This window comes from Pelodiscus sinensis, chromosome 9, assembly GCF_052426305.1.
Source record: "Pelodiscus sinensis isolate ZL-2025 chromosome 9, ASM5242630v1, whole genome shotgun sequence".
NCBI classification, from domain to species: Eukaryota; Metazoa; Chordata; order Testudines; family Trionychidae; genus Pelodiscus; species Pelodiscus sinensis.
Window position 1 is genome coordinate 18035383 of NC_143060.1, and position 16248 is coordinate 18051630.

Here is a 16248-nt window from a genome sequence, read left to right on the forward strand (position 1 = left end):
AGGGAAACAGGAGCTGGTGTCCAATGAGAGCTGGTTTAAAAGTCAGCTCCCCGTGTATGTTGAGTCCCCTGGAGCCATCTGCCCCAACTTCTGCCTCGCACAGAGGAGGCAGTATAGGGGGCAGGCAAGAGTTAGTGTTCAAGCACCAGATCCCGCAAAGTTACCTGTCCCCCACTCTCATGCAGAGTAAGGGGGGCAGACAGGAGCTGGTACACAACAGAAGCCGGTGTTCAAGCCAGCTCCCCATTCATATTGGCTCACAGAGATGCCTGCTCTCCCCCTGCAGTATGAAGGGGGAGACAGGGAGGAGCTGATATGTGTAGGGTGCTGGCTATGCAGAGCTGCCAGCCTCCCTTTGCTTCCTTCCATAGAGGCACCAGGAGGAGGGATAAGGGGGAGGCGGAATCTGGTGCTCAGGGAGAGCTGGCTTAAAAGCTGATGTATCAAAGGCAGCAGCATGGGGGAGGGGGCAGCAGATGGAATCCCATGGAACAGCTCCTGTCTGCAGCTGGTCTGGACTCACTGTAGACCAAGGGATCAAGGCTGCTCTATGGGATACTGGACCAGCCTCTGTCTGCGGGGAGCGGGGGTCCCCCCTGGAGAGGGGCTGCTGCTGCCCCGCACTGCTGCCTTTGTATCAGAGACAGCAGCGTGGTGCAGCAGGCAAGAGCCAGTCTGTGTGGGGAGCTAATATTAAACTAGTTCCCTCACAGACTGGCTCCAACTCACAGCCTGTGCTGTTGCCTCTAAATACAGAGGCTGCAGTGTGGGATGGCAGGGGGCTCCCCAGAGTGAGAGTACACTGGCTGCCAGCCCCACCCTCTGGGAATATTATTGTGACCGTATAGCCAATATTTTTTTTGTGGCTACACAATTGCTAAAATAAATGTTATCTAACATTCCCTACTACATTTCTGAAGGAAAAAATCAAGTGTACAAATACAAAATGGGGAATCCCTGGCTAGGCAGAAAAGGATCTAGATTATAGTGGATTACAAATTGAGTAAGAGCTAACAATGAATGCAGTTTCAAATAAGACTAATATTCTAGGTTGTATTAACAGGAGCATCATATGTAAGACACAGAGGTAATTGTCCCATTCTACTTACCACTGAGGGGGCTTCAACTTAGGTAGTCTCATTTTGGGCACTCCACTTTATGAAGGACATGGACACACAGGAGAGTCCAGAGGAGAGCAATAAAAGATTAGAAAAAAAGATCTGATTCATGAGGCACGTTACAAAAATGGGGCATGTTAAGTCTTGAGAAAAGAAAACCGAGGGACAGCCTGATATCGGTACTGGAATAGGTTACCATGGGAGGTTGTAGAATCCTGATCATTGGAGGCTTTTTAAGAACAGATTCGACAAACACTTGCCAGGGATGATTCAGGCATATTTGGTCATGTCTCACTAACTGGGGAATAGTGGTAGAAATGTAGCCGTGTTAGTCTGGTGTAGCTGAAACAAAAAACAGGACTATGTAGCACTTTAAAGACTAACAAGATGGTTTATTAGGTAATGAGCTTTCATGGGCCAGACCCACTTCCTCAAATCAAATAGTGGAAGAAAATTGTCACAACCATGTATACCAAAGGATACAATTAAAAAAATGAACACATATGAAAAGGACAAATCAAATTTCAGAACAGAAGGGAGATGGGGGGGGGGGGAGGTAAATGTCTGTGAGTTAATGATATTAGAGGTGATAATTGGGGAAGCTATCTTTGTAATGGGTAAGATAATTAATGTCTTTGTTTAAACTTAGGTGTATAGTGTCGAATTTAAGCATGAATGACAGTTCAGAGGATTCTCTTTCAAGTGTAGTCTTAAAAGGTCTTTGAAGCAGGATGCAGGTAATCAAGTCATTGAGACAATGTCCTTTCTGGTTGAAATGGGAAGAAACTGTTTTTTCTTTGTGATCCTGTCTAATATCTGTTTTGTGGGCATTGATTCTTTGGCAAAGTGTCTGAGACGTTTGTCCAATGTACATAGCAGACGGACACTTTCAGCACGATAGCATAAATTATATTTCTGGATGAGCAGGAATATGTGTTCTTGATCTTATAACTCACTTGGTTAGGTCCAATAAAGGTATCAGCAGAGTGAATACGTGGACAACGCTGGCAATGGGGTTTGTTGCAAGGGAAGGTACCAGGGTTGGTATTAGTGTGGTATGTCCTGTGGTTGTTGGTAAGAATCATCTTGAGGTTAGGTGGTGGTCTGGGGAATGGACTTCATAACCTCTTGAGGTCCCTTCTGGTCTTTTTAAGACTGTAATAAATACTCCTGGAGGAATTTTGCATCACTGTACATGGGCCCTGCAAATTTCTTTGCTTCACTGCAGAAAAATGACTTCTGATGGGAAACAAGCAAAAGTGGTCATGCAGTGCAGGCAAGTTAGTTTGGGCACCCAGAGCAGCTGGCAGAGACATAAATCGCTACCGGGGAGGGGAGTCTTGGCAGTCATATGTGTGAAACAGTCTATTCCTCTCACTTACTATTGCGTAGAATCACCATGCTTGAGATATTTTTGAAGACATAGGCAACATCCATGGTAAACTTTATAAAGATATAAAATCTTACCATATATTTTAGAAATGTCTGTCTGTCTTGTCTGTCCACCTGAGAGTCCGTTTTGTTCAAGAACTCCTCCTAAACAGTAAAAGCAAGGACCACCACATTTGGTATGCAGCTTCCTCTTGTAACTTAAAGCAAGATCAGGGTTTGAGTTGTGCCAAAATAATGAAACATGCAGAGAATTTGATTGTTTCTCATACAATGAAAAGAGAGGGGCCCTGTAGGATGATGTTATAATACAGCAGAATAACCACAGTGGGGAAGCAAGGGGCCAGAGATGGGGACTGGGATAGCTATAATACCATTGGGCTAGCAGGGGGCAGGGGTGGATAAAGAAACAGCTATTATATATTTCAGAGAATTTGTCCATTTATGTGTACCCCCGCTGGGGGACATATATCTCTACCCCAGCTATACCAGCTGCAGTGGCCATGCACTTATTTGAGTTAAGGACCTGAGCAACTCTAGGTAAATCTTCTAGTTTACAAATATAGCATAGTTTGGCTTCATATTTAATTGGTTTAGACTTAGATATATACATACACACGCTAGAAAGAATTACAACACTGCTCAGGTCCTTAATTACTTCTTTTGTTTGTCTTCATTTTAAATCATTGCTCTGGGATACACACTGGGATGAGAGGTTCAGGATGCAGGCTACCCCAGGGAGTAAGGATTACTCTAGCCATCTCACCACAGCAGCTTGGGGCCAGATGAGAAGCACTTCTCTATGGTGCTGCAGCTCCAGCAGGCACAGCTGGGGGAGGGGTACATGTCCCTTGGCTGGGGCAGATTCAGGTTTGGCTGCCCCCTATAATTCCCAGAGCGAGGAATGCAAACTGTGAACTTTTCCCTTGCTCTCTGATTAAGGGGAACAACCAGCAATGTTCCAGTATGAATTGGGGGAGGTGCACTTCAGCCTCCCCCCAAGGGCACCTGGGGAAGGGAAGGCTTGGGAATAGAGCATTCCCAGATGAAGGAAGTTGAGCTCCCAGCCAATCCTTTTCACCTGCCTGGTGATTGTTTCTTTTCTGCATGGTTTCATGAGATGCAATCCTATTCCAGCCACATCTTATTTTCCTGGCACAACCAAATACTTACTTTGCTTTAAGTTATGATAAGAAGAAGCTGGTAGTCCTAGCTCTTACTGTTTAGGAGGAGTTCCTGAACAAACAGACAGACAGACAGACAGACACACACACACACACACACACACACACTTTCTAATATATCTACTTTAAAAGTGGATATATAATCATTTTTAAAGTAAGATCTTTACAATGCAATTTGGATAAGTAACTTCTATAGAGCTGGAATTCCATGTAGTCTTATAGCAACTTTAGTGACAAAAGTAGCACAGCTTGTAACATGATTTATGTATATGCTTAGCATTATGGTGTATTCATTATTTTAATAACACTTAACAACTGTGTCAAAAAAAAATTCCAACTTTTTTATTTAAGGAAAAAGTTATGTCACAATCTTAGCCTCATCTAATTGGACAGAAATTTCCTTTGTCCTTGAAACAGCAAAGTAGAATGTGTACCCAGGAGCTAGAGAATGAGAAAGTATCTGCCTTTGCATTTGGCAGGCCTGAATTAAAAAAGCTCCCTGCATGAGCTATAATTTTTTAAATACTGACCAGTACCCTCCTCCTCAGATTCAAATACACAGTTTTAAATGTCAAGATAAGGCCATTAAAAATATTTTGGAACAATGCACAGAACATCAGTGACCTGAATACACAGACCACGATCCAGCAAAGCACTTAAGTGTAGTAGTCTATTGTAGTCAATGAAATCACTAAGATATGTGCTTAACTTTAGCGTGTGCTTTGCTGGATTGGAGCCTAAGTCTTTTTCTAGTCAGAGATAAACAAAATGAGTGTTGAATCCACACAACATACTTCTGTCAATTTTGTTTTTTAAAAGTACCACATGAACTACAATGGCTCAGTTATTTTATTTAGAAAATTCTTCATTGCATTTTTTAATGGAAAGGCTATCATGCCCTGTGTTCAGAATGTCAATGCATTAAAATGGTGCACTGCAGAGAATGTTAAAATTCCACAGGACTATGAAGCCACACACAAAACTGTCAGTTCTTTTAATAACACGTAACAAATACATTAGCATACACACATTACACAGGTACGTGTGAGAAAAAGAAAAGACATAAATGAGCTGTGACTACTCTAATGCTTCTTACAAGAATGGATGTACTGTACTAGAAGCAACGCTTTGGACTCTAGTGCATTGTTATGACTTGTTCTTCTTTCCCATTAATATTTGTATAACTACTTTGCAGATTTGGGGTGAGGAGTTGTTTTTAAAAAAAAAACAGTATTTATACCCTGGACTATGTTTCCAATGCACTTCTTGATTAAAATTAACATTTTCCCGTTCTGTAACTTGGTTACACCTTACATTTTCTGCATGTATTTCAGCCTGGGAAGAGATCATAACCTTTCTTCACAAATGCACACTTCACTGTACTTATTAATGCCTTTGTGACCTCCATACTATCTTATTGCAAGGAGCTCTACTGATCATTTGGAAACTTCAGGTAGTGCAGAATAGGGTTTACCCACTTACTAAATAGCATTGCTCATAATGAGAATGATTATTTTTCCATGGTTTTAATCTAGGAGGTTCTAAAAGACTTGTGTCATCATTGTTCTGCCAATCTCCATGTTTGATCACAACTGTGATCAGGTGAAATGGGAGATAATTTGGGGCAAGTTGTTAATTGGGAGTCCTCTATATGGAAATTCACTCCCCAAGTTGATTAGATAGGGCCCATATGTATTGACTCTGTTGCCTGGTTCACCTTTTATAAAAGCTTTTCCTGGGCTGCAAAGGTCTTGAGGTTTTTGAATGTCAGAAGAGTCTCCCTTTTTTGGGGGGGGATAGGGATTCAGAGTCAATCAACTGGCTTTAAGTCAGTAGGATAACTCTTTAATTTCTTGTGTAATTATGTATTAGAGTCCAGCATTCATTTGGGTTTCAATTGGCCTATTTTATAAATTTTTTCATAACCCATAATTTGACACGGCATTGTTTAACCGCATGTCAAAAGTAACCACACTCCAGTAGCTTTCTCTTTAAAGAGATTTCTTTACCATTAACTTTGTTACAGTAGGCACAGCTTGGACACTGTTAGAGTGACAAGGACTATTTCCTTAATTACTGTACATTGATAATAGCATTTACTCTGGCAGCTCCAGTGCTATTCAATCAAGCGAGATCCAATACAAAAAAGCTGATTTGCCAAAAAAGAGATTAGCATAAGTGCCTACAGTCACACTCTATTTTAGAAGATAAAGCTACTGTCTCTGTGAGCATTTCTTATTAGAACTTTAGAAGATAAAATGAATTACTCTCATCTGAGATATTTGGAGAGAATTGCACTGAATCTCAGTTTTTGAGATTAAATGCATTATTAAAGAAACAATGAAAACACTATAAAATAAAGGACTGATCAAATCTGTGTTTCAAAGTGGTAAGCAGCATAGCAAAGGTATATTTATCTCATGTGGACATGAATATTTGTTTTTTGTGGTGAATTCTGCACTCCCTAATTTTGTATTGCTGGATTTAGCCATCAGCCTATTTTTTGATAACTAAAGTTGTTGGATTTTTTAGAATTAAATGCCATTATTTATAGTAGATCTTGTACATTCTGGAAACTAAGCCTTCAGTGTTATGTTCATTTGCCAGCAGAAGGGCAAACGGTATTTAAATGGTGAACTAAAATGAGATCAAGTTTTAAAATCAAACTGCAATGGGATAAGACAGAGATGGTAAATGGGCATTAATCACCATACAGGCTTAATTCAGCTTTAAGCAGTCTTGGGGAAAACACCAAGACTCATTCACATAGGATCTGATCCCACCAACACTTATGCATATGAACAACTTTGTTCATGGGTGTAGTCCCACTAATATTCAAAGTGTTTAATAAGATCGGACCATATTCTGCCTTAGCTAAAATAGCAACTACATAATCATTTTTGTCCTAAGAGGATTTGAGAGTATGAGCATTTGTAACCTCACTCAAATCATCACCTTATGCATGATAACACATATATGGCCAGGGAGCATAAAGATCCATTTTTCCATGTTCTATCTCTTGCCACAGTCTATTACCATGACATCAAGATCACAGAAAATCAGTTATTGCCAAAGACGGGCCTCCTAAAACCATGGAGCTAGTACCTTCTCATGAGACTGAGCTCATTGTCTTAGGGACACATTTAGTAATCACAAATCCCAGCTTAAAATATTAGCCCATCTCTGCTCTTATTTCAATACTTGCACAATGGAACTACTACCTCAAATAAAAATTCCAAATGGATAGCAACATTTCCATTCTTTGTGACCAGGCAGTTTTATTAGATGTTTGGAAATACTAATATGCTTCACCATTTAATTCCACTCCCCAAATACAAAACCATACAGCTCCCAAACTCAAGCCCATGGCAAGTTTAAGATCCTCTTTGGGATTGTCTCAAACAGTAGTAAAAAAGATTCAACAACCACAGTGACTGCAAGATGATCTGGCCTTGGCTAGGAGGGGAGTAGCGAAGGGATGAGGTAGAAGCAGGGAGGTGGGAAATGGGGCAGATATTCATTGTTTATCTTTTCAAGAAGCAGCAAAATGAAAACTTCAACAAATCCTTAATCCCGATTGTAGAAGAGAGACAGTGATGTAACTGTTCTCAGGGAACAATATTCTTATTTTGTGGAAGGAGGTGAGCCAAGATACTTAAGCTCTAGAGAACCTTTAACACAGGAAGCTATTTATCATAACAAGCTTGGTTGATACTGCTCCCATACTGAACCAATTAGATTATCCTATTCCGTCATACTTCATAACCTGGGATGATAGGTTTCCAAGCATGGTACAGTGCAGTAATTGAATTTTGATCAAACACACATGGCTCATAACCCTGTATGTGAAACTTTCAGAACAGTTCACAGCTTTTAAATATCCAGTCAACATGTTGCCAAAAGTACAGGATGTACTTGATGCAAGTGGGAGAGAGGACAGAGAGAGTGTGCTGTAACTTGGTACAGCTGTAAAATAAATATTTTTTTATTCTGATTCTGTTCCTACTTTTGCAACAGAGCTGGGAGAAAGACCACGAATGTCAAGTCAATCACGTTTTATCCCAGCCCCCTTAGCTCCCAGATACACACATTACCACAAGCTTTTAAATTCAAGATACTGTCTTAGATACCAGGAATTGTATCTGTTAGCATGAAGTTCATTGTTTATGCTTATTTAACAAAATACCTGAAAAGTGCACATCATTCTCTTAATAGGACTACAATGGATGAGATAATGAAATGACAATCCTAAAAAATATGTATTCCTCTTTTCTCCAGCTTCTGCTACTACCATGCAATCCATACAGTGAGGTAGTTCTACTCTCTTCATACTATGCAGAGACAGTCAATCACACAGATGTTGCCACGAGTTAAGTCCTTAGCAGACAGTAGCTTCCTATTACATGTTCTGAGTCCATCTTCCTTACAGAAAGGGATTTGAAAGAGGTCTCTAAAGAGAACAGAAAATATTAACCATTTCAATCCCTGCTTCATCCATCAAGTTAGATAAGATGTTTGCCATAAAACATGCCCAAAGCAAAATAACCATTGTGTGTTTTGGTACTTAAAATAATATGTTTGATAAATACAAGATACAGCTGCCATCTGGTCTATAACCACCCTAATGTATGTAGGGCTTTTCAGAGCTGTGGTTCCCCAATCTACATGCTTCAGTAAGAGCTCCAAACTCCAATCTCATGCAATTCTCTGGGAGTATACATTACTGAAACGAATTTACTACTGATTCAGCTGAGAGCTTTGTTTATACTACATTTCATCCAAACGATGAAAAAAGATTATCCTATTTTATTCCAATTTTATTCTATGGACTGCCCACTATTGGAAAACAGGTGGATAAGATAGGAAAAAGTTACAGCTTCCAAAAGGGAAAAATAGTACTTTCTAGATTTAACCAATATGTGGACCCACTTGGTCTTGACTTTGGGTCAAGACCAAGTACAGTGACAGAGTGAAACCACCAATTTAAACTTTCTAAATTCAGAACAGAGTCCAGGAAAAAAATTAACTAACTTAAGCTGTTTCAAAGAGGAGGAGGAGAGAGAAAAAAATGTAGTGTGCCACATATCAAAACTGGGTCCAAGTTTCAGCTCAAGGCAAGGTTAAAAAACAGGCCTGTTATAATCCTCTTAAAGAGAGGATTTATACAGCAATTATAGTAATGGAAACTGATCTTTAAAATTCTTATACCAGCTACAGACCTGCTGTGTCATATGCATCTGCAGAGGCTGCTAGCTACTTTTCTCACAGGTTGAAGAGCACTGCAATCTTGAGAACAGACCGTTCAAACCTACAAAGGCAAAACTATCAAAATGGAACATGGGCATGTTTAAGATCTAATTAGGTTCAGGGCTAAAGATCAAAAATCCTAGAAGCAGCTGGGAATATGCTAGTTTTGTCTTTTAAAATGGAGAGGTGTTGTGCAATATATTTTAATTTCTTGTTCATAGAATTTGTGGAACCAGGTTTTCCTTTCACACTGTGTAAACAGGTTTAGAATACATTTGTTTTTATCTTTCCGTTTCCTTTTGTTACAGCCTGAGGTCCACAGAGACAACACAATGGTAACAGCGTCCTGTTCTGGCACAAATTCACCACATACTCACTCTTCTGTTAATCTTTGTTGTGCGAGAAAGAACATGAGTGCTAACTCTTCGCCTGTGTAATAAAGAACAGCTTCAGCAGACCTAGCAATTCAGCTCTGGGGTTTGCTTCCATCTACAGGAAGCAGAAAGTAAAAAAGAAAAATCATGCTCTCAAACTTCCGCTGTACCTTATTTTTCAGGTCTAGAACCTACAGCAAGGCCTGCGGCAGTCATCTAGTCCAGCCTCAGTTCTCCTGATGTCATTCATATAAAGGACTCCTGGATTAGATGGCAGGTGATCTCTAAATACTAATTAATATAGTTTTGAAGAAGTCCAATTTCTCTAGAATCCTTCAGAAGTTGTGGAATGAGGTCCACAAGAGAGCTATTTTTGGTGACTGACACATGAATGAACAGGGCATTACATAGCACATAGTTGGAACTATGCCTTAAAGTGGAAAAAATACCAGGACAACTGCGCTTGAAGTATTAGAGACCTTTTTGGTCTTCTAATATCGGATTAAACATTTGGAGAATATTACAAAGAAAGATATCAATTCTGACAGCGTTTGGTAGGACTAGAAAGCATCACAGTCCAACAAAGACTTGCTTTGGGTGGGGGCAGGGAGAACAGAAGCAGTTCCTGATTAAAATCTCATCTAACAAAACACTAAAGGCTCACACTTGCTTTGATGAAATAGGGCCTATGTTACTTTTGTAGTTTACTGCCTCCTGCAACTGATGGTTGAAAAGAACATATCTAGTACATGACTGAGTGCTGATTAAGATACATGCCCATAGTGAGAGAAAAGAACTAGTGTAAAAAGCCTAAGTCCAGAGGTACGTATAAATATATGATGGCTCTTTGCAACAATGAGAGATTGTAAGAACTCACAAGCCTGTACACATGTATCTAATGTTAAAGAACCGTATTACAGCATATTAGAGAAATATAATCAATTGTGCAACCTTATCTTTGACATTCCCCCAACTGAGTGTTTAAGTGCCCAACTATAATGTTCCCAAAATAGTGATAGAAATTGCAGTGGAAGCAACAGGATGAGCAGTGAATTTAGAAATGGGATAAATGAAACTCAAACAAATATTAAGAGATGGAACATGTGAGAAGACTGAATATACAGAGCTGGGTACCCAATATATTCTTGAAGAACAAACAAAACAATAGTTAATGAGATCAACAGATATTTTCAAAAACTCTGATAGAACATTTCAAACACAAAGATCTTCCTGTAGATTTGAAAAGTTTTATTGACAGGCCACCACAATACACCTTTGGAAACAATAAACCTAGCATTTTAAGGTTTTATTGGGTACAGAAATCAAAGCAGAGAAGTGATATCACCATGTAGTAAGTGGTGTGAGAAAAAAGCAGCAGAGTCAACAAACCAGTATCAGGACACACTAGCTATTTTCCTTATATTTAAATCACTGCAGCCCAATAGTAGTCAGAGTATTTTGCTCTCTAAAACAGTTTTTTAAATAGCTTTTCTGTAAAACATGGTATGTGCATATTACAATGATGAGTATTGAGGCTGACGTGCATAACTAACGGATCCATGTCCTACACACATACATACCCATATAACCACACCACAATGTATTTCCTATTTAAAAAAAATATACATTATATATTTATATACAGCTGCCCTCTCTAATTTCCTTCTTACTGTACAAATCAATACGACATGCCCCAAAGTGAGTCCTTTCATCAAGTACTACACTATACTTCAATATTGCAGTGGTCCATGTTGTAGATAAAAAAAACTGTAAGATAAAGAGAATGAAATAATGACAATGTTAATGCAGAATGCATGGTCCTGTGGTCTGATTGGCATTAAGATGATATGGGTTTAATTCCTGGCTCTGCCACAACTTCAGCAAAGTAGTCACTTTCTGCCCCTAAGTTCCCTATTTGTAAAACAACAGTAATATTTCATCTCACAAGGATGCTGAGAAGATAAATTTATGAATGTCCGTGAAGCAGTTTAGATACTATGGTGTTGGTGATTGAGTCAGCACGGGAAAATATCTACATATATGATTAGGATTAACAGCCTTCAGCTACCTGAAGTGGGGCTCCAAAGAGGATGGAACTAGGCTGTTCTCAGTTGTGGCAGTTGATGGAACAAGAAGGAATGGTCTCCAGTTTTAGTGGAGGGGGAAGGAGGGGAGTGTGTGTGTGTTTATGATGGATATTAGGAAAAGCTATTTCACTAGGAGGGTGGTGAAGCACTGGACTGGATTACCTAGCTACGTGGTGGAATCTCCAACCTTAGAGGTTTTAAGATCAGGCTTGACAAAGCCCTGGCTGGAATGATTTATTTGGGTTTGTTATTTCTTTGAGAAGGGGGCTGGATTAGATGGCCTCCTGAGGTCTCTTCCAACCCTAATCTTCTATGAGTCTATTATTTTCATTGCCTTTCTCTATAGAGAGGCAAACCAACTATTGAGGGAAGAGCTCCAATCCTTTGAGGTTGTTGTAAAATAGTGTGATCCCTCATAACTAGAGAGCGTGAGCATCTTGACTTATGAGAGGATGCCACAGCATTAAGCCATTCAGAAAATCATGATAACACTTAGTTATCCACCATGCAGACTCCTGGAGTGGTCTGGATTAACGTCTTGCAAAGATATTTTTACAGATTTTATGGTAAACATTCAGTGTCTCACTCTTCTAGAATGAACATGTAGACATTACTTCTTTAGAAATCCTGTCATTATGTGCCTGCTTAGTTTAGCCTCTCCAAAATTACTGGCATTGACTACACAGCTAAAGTCTAATGACATAAGCAGGGCTCGACAAATTATACAATCTACTCGTCCATGGCGAGTAGATTGTAACCCAGAAGAGCCGGGTTCTGGCGATCTGCGCATGCACAGAACGATCTGCACATGCGCAGATCGCCGGACAGCGCGGCTGACGAGCGGGGCTTGCCGCGGTTCGGTGAGCCCTGCACATGAGGATGCATATGCTGAGACACACAAGATGGTTAAAATAATTAATGTGCTGGCAATGCTGGAGAGGGTATTGTGACAGGGTCAGTTCAGAAGGCTACAAAAAAGTACCGGTAGTCCTATTGGAGTTTGGGAGGAGGGCAGGCATAAGCCACATCTAAAAGGACCTCTCCCCAGCCTATGGGGAGGATCCACAGAACCCATAACATCAAATGATTATGGGGGACAAATTAAGAAAAAAACAGGGATGGGTGTGGAGGTCAAAGGGCTAAAACAAGGGAACCAGATGGTGATAATGAGCAGAGAGCCCCAGACAGCGCCTACTGCCCCTCGAAGGCATCAAGAGAGCCAGCGGACACCAACCAGTGGAACTCCGCTTGGATGCGTGAACAGGAGTGGAAATAAGCCCCACAGTCACAGGCCCCTACTTCAGCCAACCTCTGCTCCCTGGTCTTGTAAATTGCCATCTTGGCCATAGCCAGGAGGAGGGTGACGAGGAGGTCCCACAACTTTGTGTAAGCATAACTTAATAGGTGAGGGGAGAAGTGCAGCGAGAACCTCAACGAGAAGTTCTGGAGGAGTCGAAAGAGGGGCTGTAACCTGCACTTGAGTTTGGATGTGTGCCAGGGTTTCCCTCACACCACATAAGGCGCAAATGTCAGGAAAAGGGGTGAACTGCGCCAAGTATACACCCATGCTCACAGAGTTGTGGAGGATTCTCCAGCTAATGGCCCCAGGGAAAATAAGTAAGTGTTATTTACTTCTCATAAAACAAGAAGTAGGAGCCACCCAATGAAATCAATAGGCAGGACTGGACAAATAATGCAACCTACTTGCCCGTGGTGAGTAGACTGCAGCCCGGAAGAGCTGGGTTTGGGCAATCTGCGCATGCGCAGATCACCAGACAGCATGGCTGGTGAGTGGGGCTCACCGCAGTTCGGCGAGCCCTGTCAATAGGTAACAGTTCACAAAAGAACTAGATAAATTCATGAAGGATAGGTTAATCAACAGCTATATTCATGCCCATCCTGGCTAAGTGTCCCTAGCCTCTGTTTGCCAGAGGCAGCAAAGAGTCTGAACATACCAAATGTCTGTTCTTCTTGAAATGTGCCCTCCTTAAATGTACTCAATATATATTAATTTTAAGCTGATTTCATTCACCGTTTACTCTTCTTATCTGTGGCATATACTGGTAACACTCCAATTTCTTAAAAGTAAGAATGTTTATGCATGGTGGTTTTTATACTTATCTTTAAGTTAGACTTAGGACATGGAATAGCTGAAATAACATACATTTTCTATGAAATAGTGTTTTTTTTTTTGAAAATTCATGAATAGTTTAATAAAATACTGATAAGGAAATACTACAATAATTTTGAAAATTGTATAGAAAGAAAAAATCCACAATTTTATGAAACAGGTTACGGTGAAGATAATGTAATGCAGATTTCTGGTTCAAATTTTCCGCAATAACCTTATTTAAAATCTTTTAAATGATTAACAGAATATTTAAATTAGTTAAACCGTATGAAAATATTGATTATCATATCAACACTGAAGCTTCTGACTAAATCTTTCATGACCTCTTTTTAGTAAAAAAATTTCTTACCTATTTTTGGTAAATCCTGAATGTCACATGGAAATTTGGTAACAAAGCATGCTGTGAGATGACAAAGCTATATACTTCATTAAAATAAAAGATGCCTTTCTGAACAAGGACCAAATAAGAGCGCTAAAGACTTTATTGTGTAGGTTAGAGAGATAAATCCACATACCTATATTTTATTGCATCTTCTATTAAATAGTATAAAGAATCTGTATTTCTGACGTACTCTGTTTCATTAAAACATAGGTACATATGTTTGGTCAGAACTGTTCTGAAAAAGATGGAGCACAGATGATGGCTAAAACAATAATAAAGTTAATATGTGATCATGAAAGTTGCCAAGATTGAGGTTTTTAAGATTAAAGATAATATGGGCCAAGTAAACAGGTTTTACTCTAACTTTGATGTATAATGTCTACTGTGCTTGTTAAATGAGGATGTTCTACAGTTTTCTATAGCTGCCCCCAGACAGATGCTGATCATCATCATTAAACTGTGAACCAAATCAGGCAACCTTACTAAGTGTGTTCTTTTCCTTAACGGAAAACCTCTTTACATTAACAAGACTGAAAAATATATAAATTCTCACAAATTTTGGACCAATCTTTTGTAAATCCAACTCAAGTCTTTTTTTTGACTTTTCAAAAAATAAATATGTCCATTTCTTAGCAGGTTTCAGAAACACCAAGAGTGATATCTGAGACGTACTAAAGTCGATGAAAACTGCCATTGACTTCTGTGGTGCCAAAATTTCTCACCAGTTGCTTTGCCTGAAACCAGTGTCATTTTTATCCCATTAGCTGTTACTAACTCACACTGAAAGATAAAACATTGGCAGTGCAAATGATGAATATATGCATAACTCACAAGTAGCACCGCCTAGAAGTCATGATCTACGTGCTCACAAAAATGGAACAATCGCAAAGAAGAGACTTGGAAAATGAGCATCTCTGATGCAAAGTCTAGTGTTGGATGACATTTCTCTAATATTTGTACTTGCTTTTGATATACAACATTTAATAGGCAGTTACATAGTATCCATGACATGTTATGACCATAAATCAGCTATCAGGAATTTCATGGACTATTGAATCCAATCAATCAAAATGCACCTGTGTGTATGCGACACTTCCTGCCAGGCTTAAGGATAGGTCTGTGTTTTTCTGAATGTCCCATTGGTAATACTCAGCCTAGTAAGCCTTGCTCCATAGTAATCTATAATGTAACTAGAGCCATCAGACGGTCCAACAATCTAGAAAAAAGAAAACAAGATTTTCCAATATTAATTAAAGTGTTCATTCTTTTTGTACTAATGTCTCAGTTCTTGTTAATTTGTCCATCACAAAATTAGTCATGCTCAGTTTGCAAAATATAAACTGGATTCATTTTCAAGTTGTGCTACAGTTTAACCATTTTAGTGAATACTCTCTTTGAAGCAAAATTTCCCTAGGGCTTCTAATCAACGAAATTGCAGTGGTAAATGAGTTGCTAGACTCTGGCCCTAGACTGAACCAATCAGGATATGAGCCATAGCAGGCTGCCTTTTAGAAGATCTTGCTGACAGATGGATGGGCTCCAGAAAAGTCTCCACTTTAGTAATAAGGGAATTTTGGAGATGTGAAACTGGTAAGGAAAGGGGCCAAAGAAGAACATGTTGACTTAGGGATTTTTCTGCATTTGATAAATGCAGGTAGAGAACACAAGGAGATAAAGAACAAAAGCAGAAAATTGGAAACGGTGGGGGAAACTGTCCTTTACTCTGCCTGTCTCTGCTGGGAGGCAAGGATATTGGCATAAGGCAGGAGTCGGCAAAAGGGCCTCTGTGGGCCGGAGTCAGCCCGACAAGCAGGTTGATCCGGCCTGTGGAGGCCCTGCCACTCCCCTACCCTCAGGCCAATTAGGACCTGGGGGCAGGAGAGCATACAAAGCTTCCTCTCACCCTGTGAGCAGCACGCAGTGCTTTGAAGCGTCGCGCGCTACTCGCAGGGCGGGAGGGGACATTACGTGCTCTCCCACCCCCAAGACCTGATTGGCCTGGGGGCAGGAGGAGTATGCAAAGTTTCCTCCGCCTTCCCCCATGCCCTACGAGCAGCGCATTGCACTTCAGTGTCGTACACTAATGCAGAGTGGGAACAGGTTGAAGGAAGCTTCGCACAGCTCCACTACCCACAGGCCAATTAGGACTTCGGAGCGGGGGAGCGCATGATGTCTCCTCCCGCCCTGCAAGCAGCAGACGGGACTTTGAAGTGCGGCATGCGCCTCACAGGGTGGAGGTAGGGTGGGAGGAGGCCTCGTGTGCTCCTCCTGCCCCTGCCCCCAAGCCAATCATGGCCTGGGAGTGGGGGAGCTGCGCAAAGCTTCCTTTGCCCCGT

The 16248-nt window shown here is 40.4% G+C and overlaps 1 protein-coding gene across 12 annotated transcripts in view; it reads right to left on the reverse strand.

The window, feature by feature from the left end:
• Positions 1-16248, reverse strand: part of TM2D1 (TM2 domain containing 1) — a 77066-nt gene that overhangs the window by 29200 nt on the left and 31618 nt on the right. For 2 of the 12 annotated variants that reach the window (XR_016350246.1, XM_075936131.2), the window contains exon 7: positions 14989-15128. Coding sequence is in view for 6 of the 12 variants with exons in the window: in XM_075936131.2 (XP_075792246.1) it covers positions 15018-15128 (111 nt within the window). In the remaining 6 variants the exon portion in view is untranslated. Of the gene's footprint in view, positions 1-4011; positions 8142-8910; positions 9000-10545; positions 15129-16248 lie in introns of those variants that run through there. The other 10 variants (XM_075936128.2, XM_075936132.2, XR_016350244.1 and 7 more) reach the window with 9 other exon arrangements.